This window comes from Eucyclogobius newberryi, unplaced genomic scaffold (assembly GCF_026437365.1).
Source record: "Eucyclogobius newberryi isolate DKJ021-1_F unplaced genomic scaffold, fEucNew1.0.hap1 SCAF_13, whole genome shotgun sequence".
In the NCBI taxonomy this organism is placed as follows: Eukaryota; Metazoa; Chordata; class Actinopteri; order Gobiiformes; family Gobiidae; genus Eucyclogobius; species Eucyclogobius newberryi.
In genome coordinates, this window is record NW_027315757.1 from 9,494,039 (window position 1) to 9,508,228 (window position 14,190).

General features: G+C 36.0%; 1 protein-coding gene across 1 annotated transcript; it reads right to left on the reverse strand.

Moving 5' to 3' along the window:
- Positions 1-369: 369 nt before the first annotated feature.
- Positions 370-13,936, reverse strand: LOC140357584 (epidermal growth factor receptor kinase substrate 8-like protein 1). The gene is made up of 13 exons (XM_072442104.1): positions 13,822-13,936; positions 12,591-12,652; positions 11,469-11,601; positions 11,100-11,188; positions 9,831-9,905; positions 9,605-9,750; positions 8,593-8,790; positions 7,514-7,619; positions 7,306-7,446; positions 6,673-6,820; positions 3,045-3,207; positions 2,093-2,225; positions 370-486 (listed from the first exon to the last, which is right to left on the reverse strand). Exons 1-13 carry the CDS (start codon positions 13,934-13,936, stop codon positions 403-405), a joined length of 1,593 nt encoding a protein of 530 aa, XP_072298205.1. The 3' UTR covers positions 370-402.
- Positions 13,937-14,190: the final 254 nt, after the last annotated feature.

Here is a 14,190-nt window from a genome sequence, read left to right on the forward strand (position 1 = left end):
TTCTGAGGCACAACAGATTTGACTTTATTACACGAAGAAAGAAAAATCTAGCACATCTTTAATATGTTGTTTTGTGTGTGTGTGTGTGTGTGTGTGTGTGTGCCAAGTCACTTTTAATAATCTGGTTCAATATTTGAGTAAATGTCTATAAAAATGTACTGTGCATCTGACACTGACATCAACACATTCTATTATAGCAAAATGGCTTTAATAGACGCTATTTGTCGTTTGTTTCTGAATCTGAATATGTTTAGATATTTGGTGGACTCAAGTTAACAAATCAAAAATGCATTCAGAGATTATTACATCAAGCCAACTCTATTTACTTTGGCTGCACTTAATCTCTTCACGTTCACAGTATAGATATATATAGATATAGCTCATTTGCACGTTCTCCCGTCGTCACACTTGGCTATCGTCTGCAGTGCCACTTTTCAGCTTCTGTTTTTCCATGGCGGCTTCTAGTTCGGAGGCTTTGCACACATCCTAAACAAAGACGGAAAAATAGTAATTAAATGGAGCCATTAAAGCAAACTCAAGTAGTAGTGGGACGGACATGATCCCTTTAGGCTTAAATATACTGTACATACTATACAAGACAGATAGTTGTTTGATTTTATTGAGATAAAAATAAAAAATAAAGAAAGTTAGTATATTTAGTCCAATGTATGACACAAAACTAGTCTTCAACTTGCAAAGAAAGGCAATAAAAGCAATCTAATTTTAATAAAATTGAAATTCTATGATTTAGTTCACACATTGATAATCATGTTTAAAATAAAAAATAATCTCCTGACAGGTTAACAATACAAACGTTGAGGAATGGAAATGTTTATAAAAAGTAAATTTGACCAAATAGGACATTTTGCATATGTGTTAAAGAGGTGGATCTCGGTAGCAGTTGTACAGATTATATTATGGTACTAAATTACTAAAGTTGTTGTTCTGTCTTGTTATGTTTATTGTTTATTCATGTTTGTTTTTTTTGTGATTTTTCAACGTTCTTTAAAATTTAGAAAACAAAAATAATCTTTAAAAAAAAAAAGTATACTTTTAAACTTTTTTTTAAAGTGTAGATACATGAATTCTCAGGGCGTATTCATAAAACACTTGTGATTCGAATCATCCTTAGTTTGTAGTAATATTGTACTTTGCATCTGTTACTGAGCAGTTTCCTTTTGCTTTTTACGATTTACAATGGTTTCACGGTTGTTTTACTACGGCGAGACATTCCTGGGTTTCAGCTTCCCGTTCTACGCAACATTCTGAGGATTATGGTCTTCATTATTCATAAATTCTGAAATGTCATGAATAGATCATATCCAAATATACCTGTGACCAAAATAAACTATCGTAACAAACTCAATCACATCATATTACAATCAAGGAATCATTATTTATTCATTTTTATTAATTTTTGTTCATTTATTTTATTTTTATTTCAATTTCAATTAATTTTAATATTAATTTTAATTTTTAATTTTAATTTTAATTTTAATTTTAATTTTAATTTTAATTTTAATTTTAATTTTAATTTTAATTTTAATTTTAATTTTAATTTTAATTTTAATTTTTAATTTTTAATTTTAATTTTAATTTTAATTTTAATTTTAATTTTAATTTTAATTTTAATTTTAATTTTAATTTTAATTTTAATTTTAATTTTAATTTATCCAGACTCAGAATCCATGAAAAACAGGATTCCTGATTATTTTTATTTTTTTTCAAGAAATATTTGCGTTTCCCATGTAAATCTCACTAGTTTCTACTATTCTTGTGGCAGTGGCAAAAAGGTGGGACATTAGCTGAATAAGTGGGACAAGGGGCAACCAAAACGTGAAAACTGTAAAAAGCAGTGTATGTAGGAAATGTACAAAAACATTACCTATCAATACCTCCATATACGTCCAAATCACAAACTGTCGCACTGATTCGTGTCACTTTATACGCAATTCCATGTTTTCCATGTTTAGGTTTTGTGTTTCAGTTCTTGGAGTTCATCCAAACTTACACTTTTGCGCAAGTGTGTGCATAAGCCGAGCGGGTCAAGCAAACAGAAGCACATAACAACCAGCAGTGAGAGTGACCTTACCTCCAGCAGGGCCCTTTGAACCATGATCTGACTGTAGACTCTAGCGCCCTCCTGTGGTGACACTGTGCACAGCTCCTCCTTGTTCAGGGAAAACAGCTGTGCTCCGTTTAAAATGCCCAGACTTGCAATTGTCCTGAGGGTGCAAAGAAAAAACAAGGAACATCTTCATTTATTGCGTTTCAGTCATTAAAACTAGATGGAAAGAGCTGTAATATATATTTGTTTAAAGTGTGTTTGACTTGCAGGTTATTTCTGCTGAAATGTAAGAACTCTGGATATTCTGACATTTTTTGAGCTCTTTAAAACAAAACAAAAAGGGAACGTTGTGTCTCCGTAGCTCCAAACGATTGGCTCAACTGCGTGATGTCATCCAGTGGTAATGCAGCTAGTGTTCCTCTATGTTTTTGGAGTGCATTCACCGTCAATCAATCAACTTATCGATGCTAGTAACAATATAACATTTAAACTGATTCCATTCACTCTTTTTGAAGCCTTTAATTTACTATACACATGTACTTAAAGGTGCACTGGACTGGAACAATATGGAATTATACTTAATGTATAATTCTATTCAATTCAAAAAGTAAATATGAAGTCACATTAACTTTACATTATAATTAAGAAAGTTTGTTTGGCTAAGGCTGGGCACATAAAGCAGGGATTCCCAGACTTTTCAAGCTGGGACCCCCAAAATAACCATGCAACCAATGTCGGGGACCCCCACAGTAAAATGGACGACGTAAAAATGTGAAGTTTTAAACCTTTTGAAATGAGGTTTATCTGCATTTATTTTGGTACTTTATTGTGTCATCTGACCCAATTTGATCTAACACAGTGTCATGATTTTAAACGAAACATCTTGAATCATCTCGCGGCCCCCAGCTCATGCTTCGCGGCCCCCACTATGCGACCCACTGTCCGAGAGGAATATAACGTTTCCTTTTCCACCTACTGTTCACTGAAGCCTTTAGCAGCGAGCCAGGCCTTCACGTCTGGGGCCTCGGAGTGGAAGTCCAGAGCGGAGGAGGTGTCAGGGGCTTTGGACATCACGGGGGGCCGCAAGGAGCCCCTCCGACCGGCCAGTCTTTCAAGAAGCTCGTCGTTCATGATCAACACTGCACAAACAGAACATGAGCAAGTCAATACTTCTGTGTAACTACAAAGGTTTAAGACTGTTCTTCTGGAGCACGTGTAAATATCGCTGGAAACTAATAACAGTTATGAAGTGAACATCGAGGGCAAATAGGCTTCACGCATACTTTAAATACTAAAAATACTCTTCTTGTTGCTACTGTAAAACCTCTTTGAAATATTTAACTTTTAATACAAAATTTGAAATATATGGATATCACACAATTGTTTTGAATGCTTTCTTTTTATAATAAAATAAATACTTTTCTGCTCTGCATATGACTGATATTATTTTATCTCCACTCTTCTGTTTTAAATCCCCAGTACGTAACTTTTTAGCAAAAAATGTAATAAAATAAATGCTTTTATTTGAATTTTACTTGCATCTCCACAAACCTGACTCGTACTATGCTCTTCAAATAAACCTGCCTTGCCTTTGAATATGCAAAAATAAGTGCTTTTTTGTAATTACGAGGAGGCAACGTGCCACAGTGCAATCCAGTAGAGAGCGTTACACTGCTACATTTGCAGTACATATGAGTATTGAAGTACATAAGAGTATTGAAGTACATATGAGTATTGAAGTACACACGAGTATTGAAGTACATATGAGTATTGAAGTACATATGAGTATTGAAGTACACACGAGTATTGAAGTACATATGAGTATTGAAGTACATATGAGTATTGAAGTACACATGAGTATTGAAGTACACATGAGTATTGAAGTACATATGAGTATTGAAGTACACATGAGTATTGAAGTACATATGAGTATTGAAGTACACGCGTGTTGAAGTACACATGAGTATTGAAGTACATATGAGTATTGAAGTACACATGAGTATTGAAGTACATATGAGTATTGAAGTACACATGAGTATTGAAGTACATATGAGTATTGAAGTACACATGAGTATTGAAGTACACATGAGTATTGAAGTACATATGAGTATTGAAGTACACATGAGTATTGAAGTACACATGAGTATTGAAGTACATATGAGTATTGAAGTACATATGAGTATTGAAGTACACATGAGTATTGAAGTACACATGAGTATTGAAGTACATATGAGTATTGAAGTACACATGAGTATTGAAGTACATATGAGTATTGAAGTACATATGAGTATTGAAGTACACATGAGTATTGAAGTACACATGAGTATTGAAGTACATATGAGTATTGAAGTACATATGAGTATTGAAGTACACATGAGTATTGAAGTACACATGAGTATTGAAGTACATATGAGTATTGAAGTACACATGAGTATTGAAGTACATATGAGTATTGAAGTACATATGAGTATTGAAGTACACATGAGTATTGAAGTACACATGAGTATTGAAGTACATATGAGTATTGAAGTACACATGAGTATTGAAGTACACATGAGTATTGAAGTACATATGAGTATTGAAGTACACATGAGTATTGAAGTACACATGAGTATTGAAGTACATATGAGTATTGAAGTACATTTGAGTATTGAAGTACATACGAGTATTGAAGTACATATGAGTATTGAAGTACATAAGAGTATTGAAGTACATATGAGTATTGAAGTACACATGAGTATTGAAGTACATATGAGTATTGAAGTACACATGAGTATTGAAGTACATATGAGTATTGAAGTACATATGAGTATTGAAGTACACATGAGTATTGAAGTACACATGAGTATTGAAGTACATATGAGTATTGAAGTACACATGAGTATTGAAGTACACATGAGTATTGAAGTACACATGAGTATTGAAGTACATATGAGTATTGAAGTACACATGAGTATTGAAGTACATATGAGTATTGAAGTACATATGAGTATTGAAGTACACATGAGTATTGAAGTACACATGAGTATTGAAGTACATATGAGTATTGAAGTACATATGAGTATTGAAGTACATATGAGTATTGAAGTACACATGAGTATTGAAGTACACATGAGTATTGAAGTACACATGAGTATTGAAGTACATATGAGTATTGAAGTACATATGAGTATTGAAGTACACATGAGTATTGAAGTACACATGAGTATTGAAGTACATATGAGTATTGAAGTACACATGAGTATTGAAGTACATATGAGTATTGAAGTACATATGAGTATTGAAGTACACATGAGTATTGAAGTACACATGAGTATTGAAGTACATATGAGTATTGAAGTACACATGAGTATTGAAGTACACATGAGTATTGAAGTACACATGAGTATTGAAGTACATATGAGTATTGAAGTACACATGAGTATTGAAGTACACATGAGTATTGAAGTACATATGAGTATTGAAGTACATTTGAGTATTGAAGTACATATGAGTATTGAAGTACATATGAGTATTGAAGTACATAAGAGTATTGAAGTACATATGAGTATTGAAGTACACATGAGTATTGAAGTACATATGAGTATTGAAGTACACATGAGTATTGAAGTACATATGAGTATTGAAGTACATATGAGTATTGAAGTACATATGAGTATTGAAGTACATATGAGTATTGAAGTACACATGAGTATTGAAGTACACATGAGTATTGAAGTACATATGAGTATTGAAGTACACATGAGTATTGAAGTACACATGAGTATTGAAGTACACATGAGTATTGAAGTACATATGAGTATTGAAGTACACATGAGTATTGAAGTACATATGAGTATTGAAGTACACATGAGTATTGAAGTACACATGAGTATTGAAGTACATATGAGTATTGAAGTACATATGAGTATTGAAGTACACATGAGTATTGAAGTACACATGAGTATTGAAGTACATATGAGTATTGAAGTACACATGAGTATTGAAGTACACATGAGTATTGAAGTACATATGAGTATTGAAGTACACATGAGTATTGAAGTACATATGAGTATTGAAGTACATATGAGTATTGAAGTACACATGAGTATTGAAGTACACATGAGTATTGAAGTACATATGAGTATTGAAGTACATATGAGTATTGAAGTACACATGAGTATTGAAGTACACATGAGTATTGAAGTACATATGAGTATTGAAGTACACATGAGTATTGAAGTACATATGAGTATTGAAGTACATATGAGTATTGAAGTACACATGAGTATTGAAGTACACATGAGTATTGAAGTACATATGAGTATTGAAGTACACATGAGTATTGAAGTACACATGAGTATTGAAGTACACATGAGTATTGAAGTACATATGAGTATTGAAGTACACATGAGTATTGAAGTACACATGAGTATTGAAGTACATATGAGTATTGAAGTACATTTGAGTATTGAAGTACATATGAGTATTGAAGTACATATGAGTATTGAAGTACATAAGAGTATTGAAGTACATATGAGTATTGAAGTACACATGAGTATTGAAGTACATATGAGTATTGAAGTACACATGAGTATTGAAGTACATATGAATATTGAAGTCACCTCTGCTGTTGTCGTCACCCTGCATTGACAGTGGAGTGGGCAGAACCATACTGTGAGGTCGGACAGGCGGGTTTTCAGAGGTCGGGCTGCTTTCTACCGCACTTGTCGGGGCGTACGAGTAGTACTTGGAGCGGGGAACCAAAGCTGTCTGTAAGTCAAAAATACTTTTTTCATCAACTTAAAGGAGACATATAACGATTTTTTTTAGGTACTTGATATTAAACTATAACATAAATGGATCATATTTTTACATGTTTTTCATTGTAAACTGCAATATTGATCTAAAACAGCTTGATAAGAAACGGGTCCATTGACTTCCTGTTCGAAACTGCAGAACTGATAAGCCCCGCCTCTTTATAGTGACGTTTCACCGTAGCAGATTGTCATTACAGTTTTTTATTTTTGAAAAGTGGCTACATGACAAGTGAAGTTTTCAATTAATTGCAACAAAGTATGGGGGTGTGGGCGGGGATAGGGGGTAGGTGAAAACTGTAATATGAAGGACAATACAGGATTTACTCAAACATGTAGAAATCAATCATACATACAGCTTTGAGTAAAATAATGGTGCAGAAAAAGCTCTTTAAAGTATATTTGGTATTAAATATGCCCTTTACATATAATTGCATTCACCTTGGTTTCTCTGCGCATCACATTTACATAATGTTCAGTCTTGTTCAGTTCAGACAAAGGCTCCAGGATATTGTGAGGAACAAAGCCGATCTGGTCAAAGCGATTGCGACACTTCCACCAGCGCTTGGACGACTCGATCACCTGCAGTAAAAGTACGTACATGTCCAAAGAAACAGAAGTATGGCAGTATTTTTACGCGCGTACACACCTCTAATGTCTCCCCCTGCAGCACAGAGAGCTCACTGCTGTTCCGGGCCACAAAGTCATAACTACAGCAGAATAGTCGCTCCCCATCTGGCAACCCATTTCCATGTCTGAAAACAACAAATCAGGGTTAGTTTTATTAGACTATATTAGAGCAGGCCTGTCATAATCATACACAAATCATTATATTGCTGAAAAAACCATAGAGCGTGTGTATATATTCATTTTTGCGATTGTATTATTGTTTCATGTTGCACTTTTTCACCAAAGAAATGTCCTAGTTTGTGAATTATTTTTATTCACTGACAGTGGCAATGAACCTTTTTCTGATTCTGGTTCTGAGGCGACAAACGATAATATACAAAGTGATTTATGCCACTGACACTAACACAAAAGCCATTTACAGAGATTATGGACTGGTTAAATACGGCTGAAGACTCATTCTCAAATGAGCAAAAAAGCCTCTTTACTAGTGTCCAATCACTGCACTTCTGTCCCCCCTTGTCTCTGTTGATGGTCCGTGTGGGAAGCAGGGCAAACGGACCATCAACCGAGACGAGGACATTTGTTTTTCCTTGGCCCACATGTACTTAAACAACAGCTGAAAAGAAACACGTCACAGTGATAGCGATCGCTCTGACAGAGACGGGAGTCTGAGCTCCCCTGACACAGGTAAATACAGGTACATGACGTCTGAAGGTGTAACACCGGTTTTATTTCCTGCTCTGTCAAAATCTATATATAAGTATACAAGGAATGTAAAGGTGTCATTTTACTACATAATGTATGCTTATCTTTAGCCAACACCTTTCCCAACTGTCACCGACACAAATTGTTAGCAGGGTCTATTTCGCTCAGCGTTAAACGTGATCAAAACACTGCAGTATAAGTAGTATTCCTCTTGTGTGATCACAGTATTCACACTGGCACACTTTCTCTTTATTATTCACAGGTGCAGGCCATTCATAAGGAAATTAAATGAGAGCACATCTCAATAATACCATGTACTTTAAAGAACATATTTCTTCTCATGAGTCTGCGCCGAAGCCTACGTTGTGTTATAAAGAGACATTTAGCACTCACGTCTCAGTGGACTCGGAGCCGTCCGTCTGTGGACCAGGGGCCTTGGCCCTCTGGACCTCCAGCCTCTCAGTGAGCTCGTCCTCCTTGTGCTGGGACTCGATGGGATCTTCCACGGCCTGACCAGAGTCAAACCCCTGAGGCGTCCACCCGTCCAGAAACACAGGGCTGTACGGAGGAACGGACACGCCCAGATGTGACCTGTGAGGGGGAGACCGGGGTCAAACGAGTCTGAAGAACTGTACTTAAGCCTCACGACCTCTTGAAGCCATTATCTGTCAAAACATTGCACATGCCAAAAAAACAAACTTATACTTCCCGTATAAAGGATGCAAAGTGTAAGTATTATTGGCCCCAGACAAAACAAAAACCACACGGTGAACGTTCATGAATCATCTTTAAACCCATCATCATTAAACCATGTCCTTGTCATAATACAAAACAAACCTGCAGTTTAAGGTCATTACTGCACAGTAAAATAATCTACAATAACACTTATAATCGTAGAACAAGCTTCAGCTGTAGTCACTGAAACCAGGGCTTCAAAATGCTGTTGTATATCACTGATAAATTGAACCTTAAGCCTGCATTTTTATTTAAAGAGGGATTCTCTTTTTACAAAAATGGCTTATTTAACTCTGCAACAGAAAACATAGGTTCATTCTTCTAGTTTTATTCTTCTAAACACGCCCAACGTCCAAAAATGCAAAAAAACTGAAACATGCTCTGTATTTCCCACATAAGGGAAAGATAAAGTGTCATTCGTTTGTACATATATTATTGGCCCAGATGGAACAAAGCTCACACACAGAACATATTTAGATCATCTTGAAGTTTTGGTGTGTGTTTTATGTTTTGTTTTCCTCGTAAAAGTTTCAAATCACACTTTTCCCCTTGAAGCCATTTGTAGGTCCCATAAATAAGAGTACGTGTGATTTCCTGAGCTTCATTACGACTACAGTCCTTTCTCTTTGTGGATTAAACCAAACTGGTCTGAAGTCCCCGCAGCACTGACCGGGCCGATGTCCAGTTGTGTCCCAGAGACGTCCACAGCTCCCTCTCCTCTGCAGTGAGCTGGTCCTGGAGCAGAGACACGGCCCCACTGGTCAGGGCAGGACTGACCACAGAGGCCCCCAGCTCCGCCCCAGTGGTCTTCTCCATCTGTCACACAAGCGCCGGTCAGAGAGGGCAAGAAGGACAGGACGACCCCAGAATGATGGGATGGAAAGTGTGTAAAGTACCAGTTTAAGAGCACCAAATACGTGATGCAGGAGCTCCGGAGCGCCGGGTTCAGATATTGTACTTTTGAGACGATCCTGGAGAGAAAATAAAGTAGTAACACATTATTATCTGATGCTGAGAGAAGAATCACTATTGTCATCATCTTAACTTGTAATATCAAGACATAACATGTATGTTATTGTTGTCTGCACTATAAAAGAGCAAAGGATTATTCTGTGTATATATATATTAAGTGTTTATGACATGGTCGACTGCACATGGCATTAAACAAATATCAATTGAACTTAAAATGTTCCCAATTTGTCCCCAATTTGACCATTTTGGTGAAGTTTATCTTTTTCATTTCTGTTTAGACATGAGCAGCAGATGGATAGGTAATTCCATAACTGTTACTTAGCGACCATATTGTAAACAAGCCCCAAAACCCGTCTATTTTGCACAATATTTAAGATTAAAGTGCCATGACTTTTTTGGTGTATTTAAACCTGTTGTACATATACATTATAGTTTTATACCAATCGAGCAGGTATTTGTGGAGATAAGGTTGAAAAATCTGTAGAAAATAACAGGAAGTGACATCACACCAGGGACACTCATTCCAGTCAGTTTATGCATAATTTTCACAAAAAAACAACTGTTTTGACTCTAAACATTAGTTCAACAAAGTAAAGCCGCTCTCATTTAATTTTATTTGTCAAATGAAAAACAAAAGTAAATTAGATTAGTTTTGGTCCAGTGTTTGCTGGGTAGTTTCCTAGTGTGATGTCATCAATTACAAACAGAAAGTAGAATTATAAACTTAAAAAATGTGCTATTCTGTGATGACATTTTTAAAATCATTTTTAGCTAAATTCAAAATATATTCATATTAACTGCATTTTGGTTCAATGAGTCGTCCGACCTGTCAGAGGCACTTAAACAAATACAAATATATGTATATAATCAGAAAAAGGTAATACTAAATCAATTGTTTCTGTTTAAGTGGTGTAGTTATGACACAATTAATTAATTTTTTGAACTCTGTGCTTCTTCCTGTAATTTTCAACTTTTACTTTTATCTATTTCATTCAATCTTTAATTAACAAGGAAAAATGTTTGAGAACCAATTTTCATATGTACTTTAACGATTCAAGTACATTTAATACTGAAAAAACACTACATGACAGATTTTTTTTTCTTGGATTAAAAGAAAATGGGTATTAAAGAATAAATAATTCAATAAATACATACAACATATTGACAGAAATACTACATTGAAGTGCTCTCACCAGCAGACTGAAGGAGTACTTAAATTTCTGATAGATGTTCACAAATTCTTCTTCTGTTGGAGGACACGCCTTCATGGACAAGAGATCATCTGCACCAAAGGGCAACATTTCAGCCCCATTTCATACACGAGAACACATTGGAAATAGAATAAAGTATGTTTATGACGAGGAGACAACATATGAACGTGACTAAAAGCTGAAAAAAACATAATCAAAGGCATTTCATTGACCAAAAGAGTCAGTTTGGATGACGTTACGAAGCAAAACGAACATTTCTACGGAGAAAAACGTGCATAAAGCACGTTTAATGTGTGTTTTTGGAGGTCACGGGGTCATCTGAGTGTGCTGGGGTCAACATTTACTCCTTACCCTCGTTGTCCATCTTCTTTTTGCTCTTCCTCTTCTTCTTCTTCCTCTGGTTGAGAACGCTCTGGGCCTCTGCCGTCTGCTGTAGGCGCAACATGAAGCGCTCCATGTCGTCAAAACAGTGGTTCAGAATTTCCTGTGCGGATTAGAAATGATTCATGTCCGTCTCATATTTTAACAATGACGTCACAATGTTCTAGACAGGAGTATTCACATGAAACAAAAACTGTCACCAAGTTCAGCGTCTTCTCTGTCCGCGTAAAGACACAAACCTGGAATCATCATGTTTTTAGCTTCCTGCTTTATGCAACGCTTTGAGCAATGTTTTTTTTGTAGATATGGGAAATTTGCTAGTTTTGAAAGAAATGGGTCAATAAACTTGTTCAAATATCTACAGTTTATAATCAAATAGAACAGTTACACAGTCACATTTGGAACAGTAACACAGTCACATTTAGAACAGTTACACAGTCACATTTGGAACAGTAACACAGTCACATTTAGAACAGTTACACAGTCACGTTTGGAACAGTTACACAGTCACATTTGGAACAGTTACACCGTCATGTTTGGAACAGTTACACAGTCACGTTTGGAACAGTTACACAGTCACGTTTGGAACAGTTACACAGTAACATTTGGAACAGTTACACCGTCATGTTTGGAACCGTTACACAGTCACATTTAGAACAGTTACACAGTAACATTTGGAACAGTTACACCGTCATGTTTGGAACCGTTACACAGTCACATTTAGAACAGTTACACCGTCATGTTTGGAACCGTTACACAGTCACATTTAGAACAGTTACACAGTCACGTTTGGAACAGTTACACAGTCACGTTTGGAACAGTTACACAGTCACGTTTGGAACAGTTACACAGTCACATTTGGAACAGTTACACAGTCACGTTTAGAACAGTTACACAGTAACATTTGGAACAGTTACACCGTCATGTTTGGAACCGTTACACAGTCACATTTAGAACAGTTACACAGTCACGTTTGGAACAGTTACACAGTCACGTTTGGAACAGTTACACAGTCACATTTGGAACAGTTACACAGTCACGTTTGGAACAGTTACTCAGTGCACCATTAAATTGAGGGCAGCGTTTACGTACCACTTCTCTTTCAGCGTTCACTGACGATTGTCCATTGTTGTTGGTTGCTATGGTGACGCTCTCTAGAGACAATAGCAGCACATGAGCCAAGATTGTATGCACAACAACACACAATAACACGCACAATAACACGCACAATAACACGCAATAACACACACAATAACACGCAAAAACACACACAATAACACTTAATAACACGCACAACACACAATAACACACACAATAACACGCAATAACACACAATAACACGCAATAACACACACAATAACACACACAATAACACAATAACACTCAATAACACGCATGACAACACACAATAGCATGCACAATAACACACACAATAACATGCAATAACACACACAATAACACGCAATGACACACACAATAACATGCAATAACATACACAATAACACGCAATAACACACACAATAACATGCAATAACACGCACAATAACACACACAATAACACTCAATAACACGCATAACAACAAACAATAACACGCACAATAACACACACAATAACATGCAATAACACGCACAATAACACGCAATAACACACACAATAACACGCAATAAAACACACAACAACATGCAATAACACACACAATAACACTCAATAACACGCATAACAACACACAATAACACGCACAATAACACACACAATAACATGCAATAACACGCACAATAACACGTAATAACACACACAATAACACGCAATAACACACAGAATAACACAATAACACAAAATAACACGCAATAACACGCATAACAACACGCAATAACATGCACAATAACACACACAATAACATGCAATAACACGCAATAACACACACACAATAACACGCAATAACACACAGAATAACACATAATAACACACAAAATAACACGCAATAACACGCATAACAACACGCAATAACTTGCACAACAACACACAATAACACACACAATAACACGCAATAACATGCACAACAACAGACAATAACACACACTGTAACACGCAATAACATTCACAACAACACGCACAACAATACACAATAACACGCACAATAACACACAATAACACGCACAATAACACACAATAACACGCACAATAACACGAAATAACACACACAACAACACAAAATAACACGTAATAACATGCCCAATAACACGCACAACAACACACAACAACCCACAAAAACACACACTTCTGAATCAGGAATGACTTGTTGTAAAGCCGGCGCTGCTGCACCTTTCACTGGGGCTGTGTAGAGGGGCAGGACGCTGGGCAAGGACGGGTCATCTGGGCTCAGCATGACCCGCACCACTGAAAGCTTCCTGGGGGTCACCGGCGGGGGGGCCGACATCTGCACCAATGTAAAGTCACATGTTTAATTACAGGTGCCACTGTCTTTCGTCCTTAAGGTGATTTCTGCAGATTCCACGTACTTTTTGAGCCGCGTTTAGTTTAAATGATTACAAAATAACAATGTAAAATAATGTTGTTTTTAATATGAATATACTTTAGTGAAAATGATAGAAAAAGAGCAGATTAAAAATTAGAACATGTTTTTACCAGATTATATTTTTTTTTTTTAAAGGGAAAAAAAGAAAATTACCT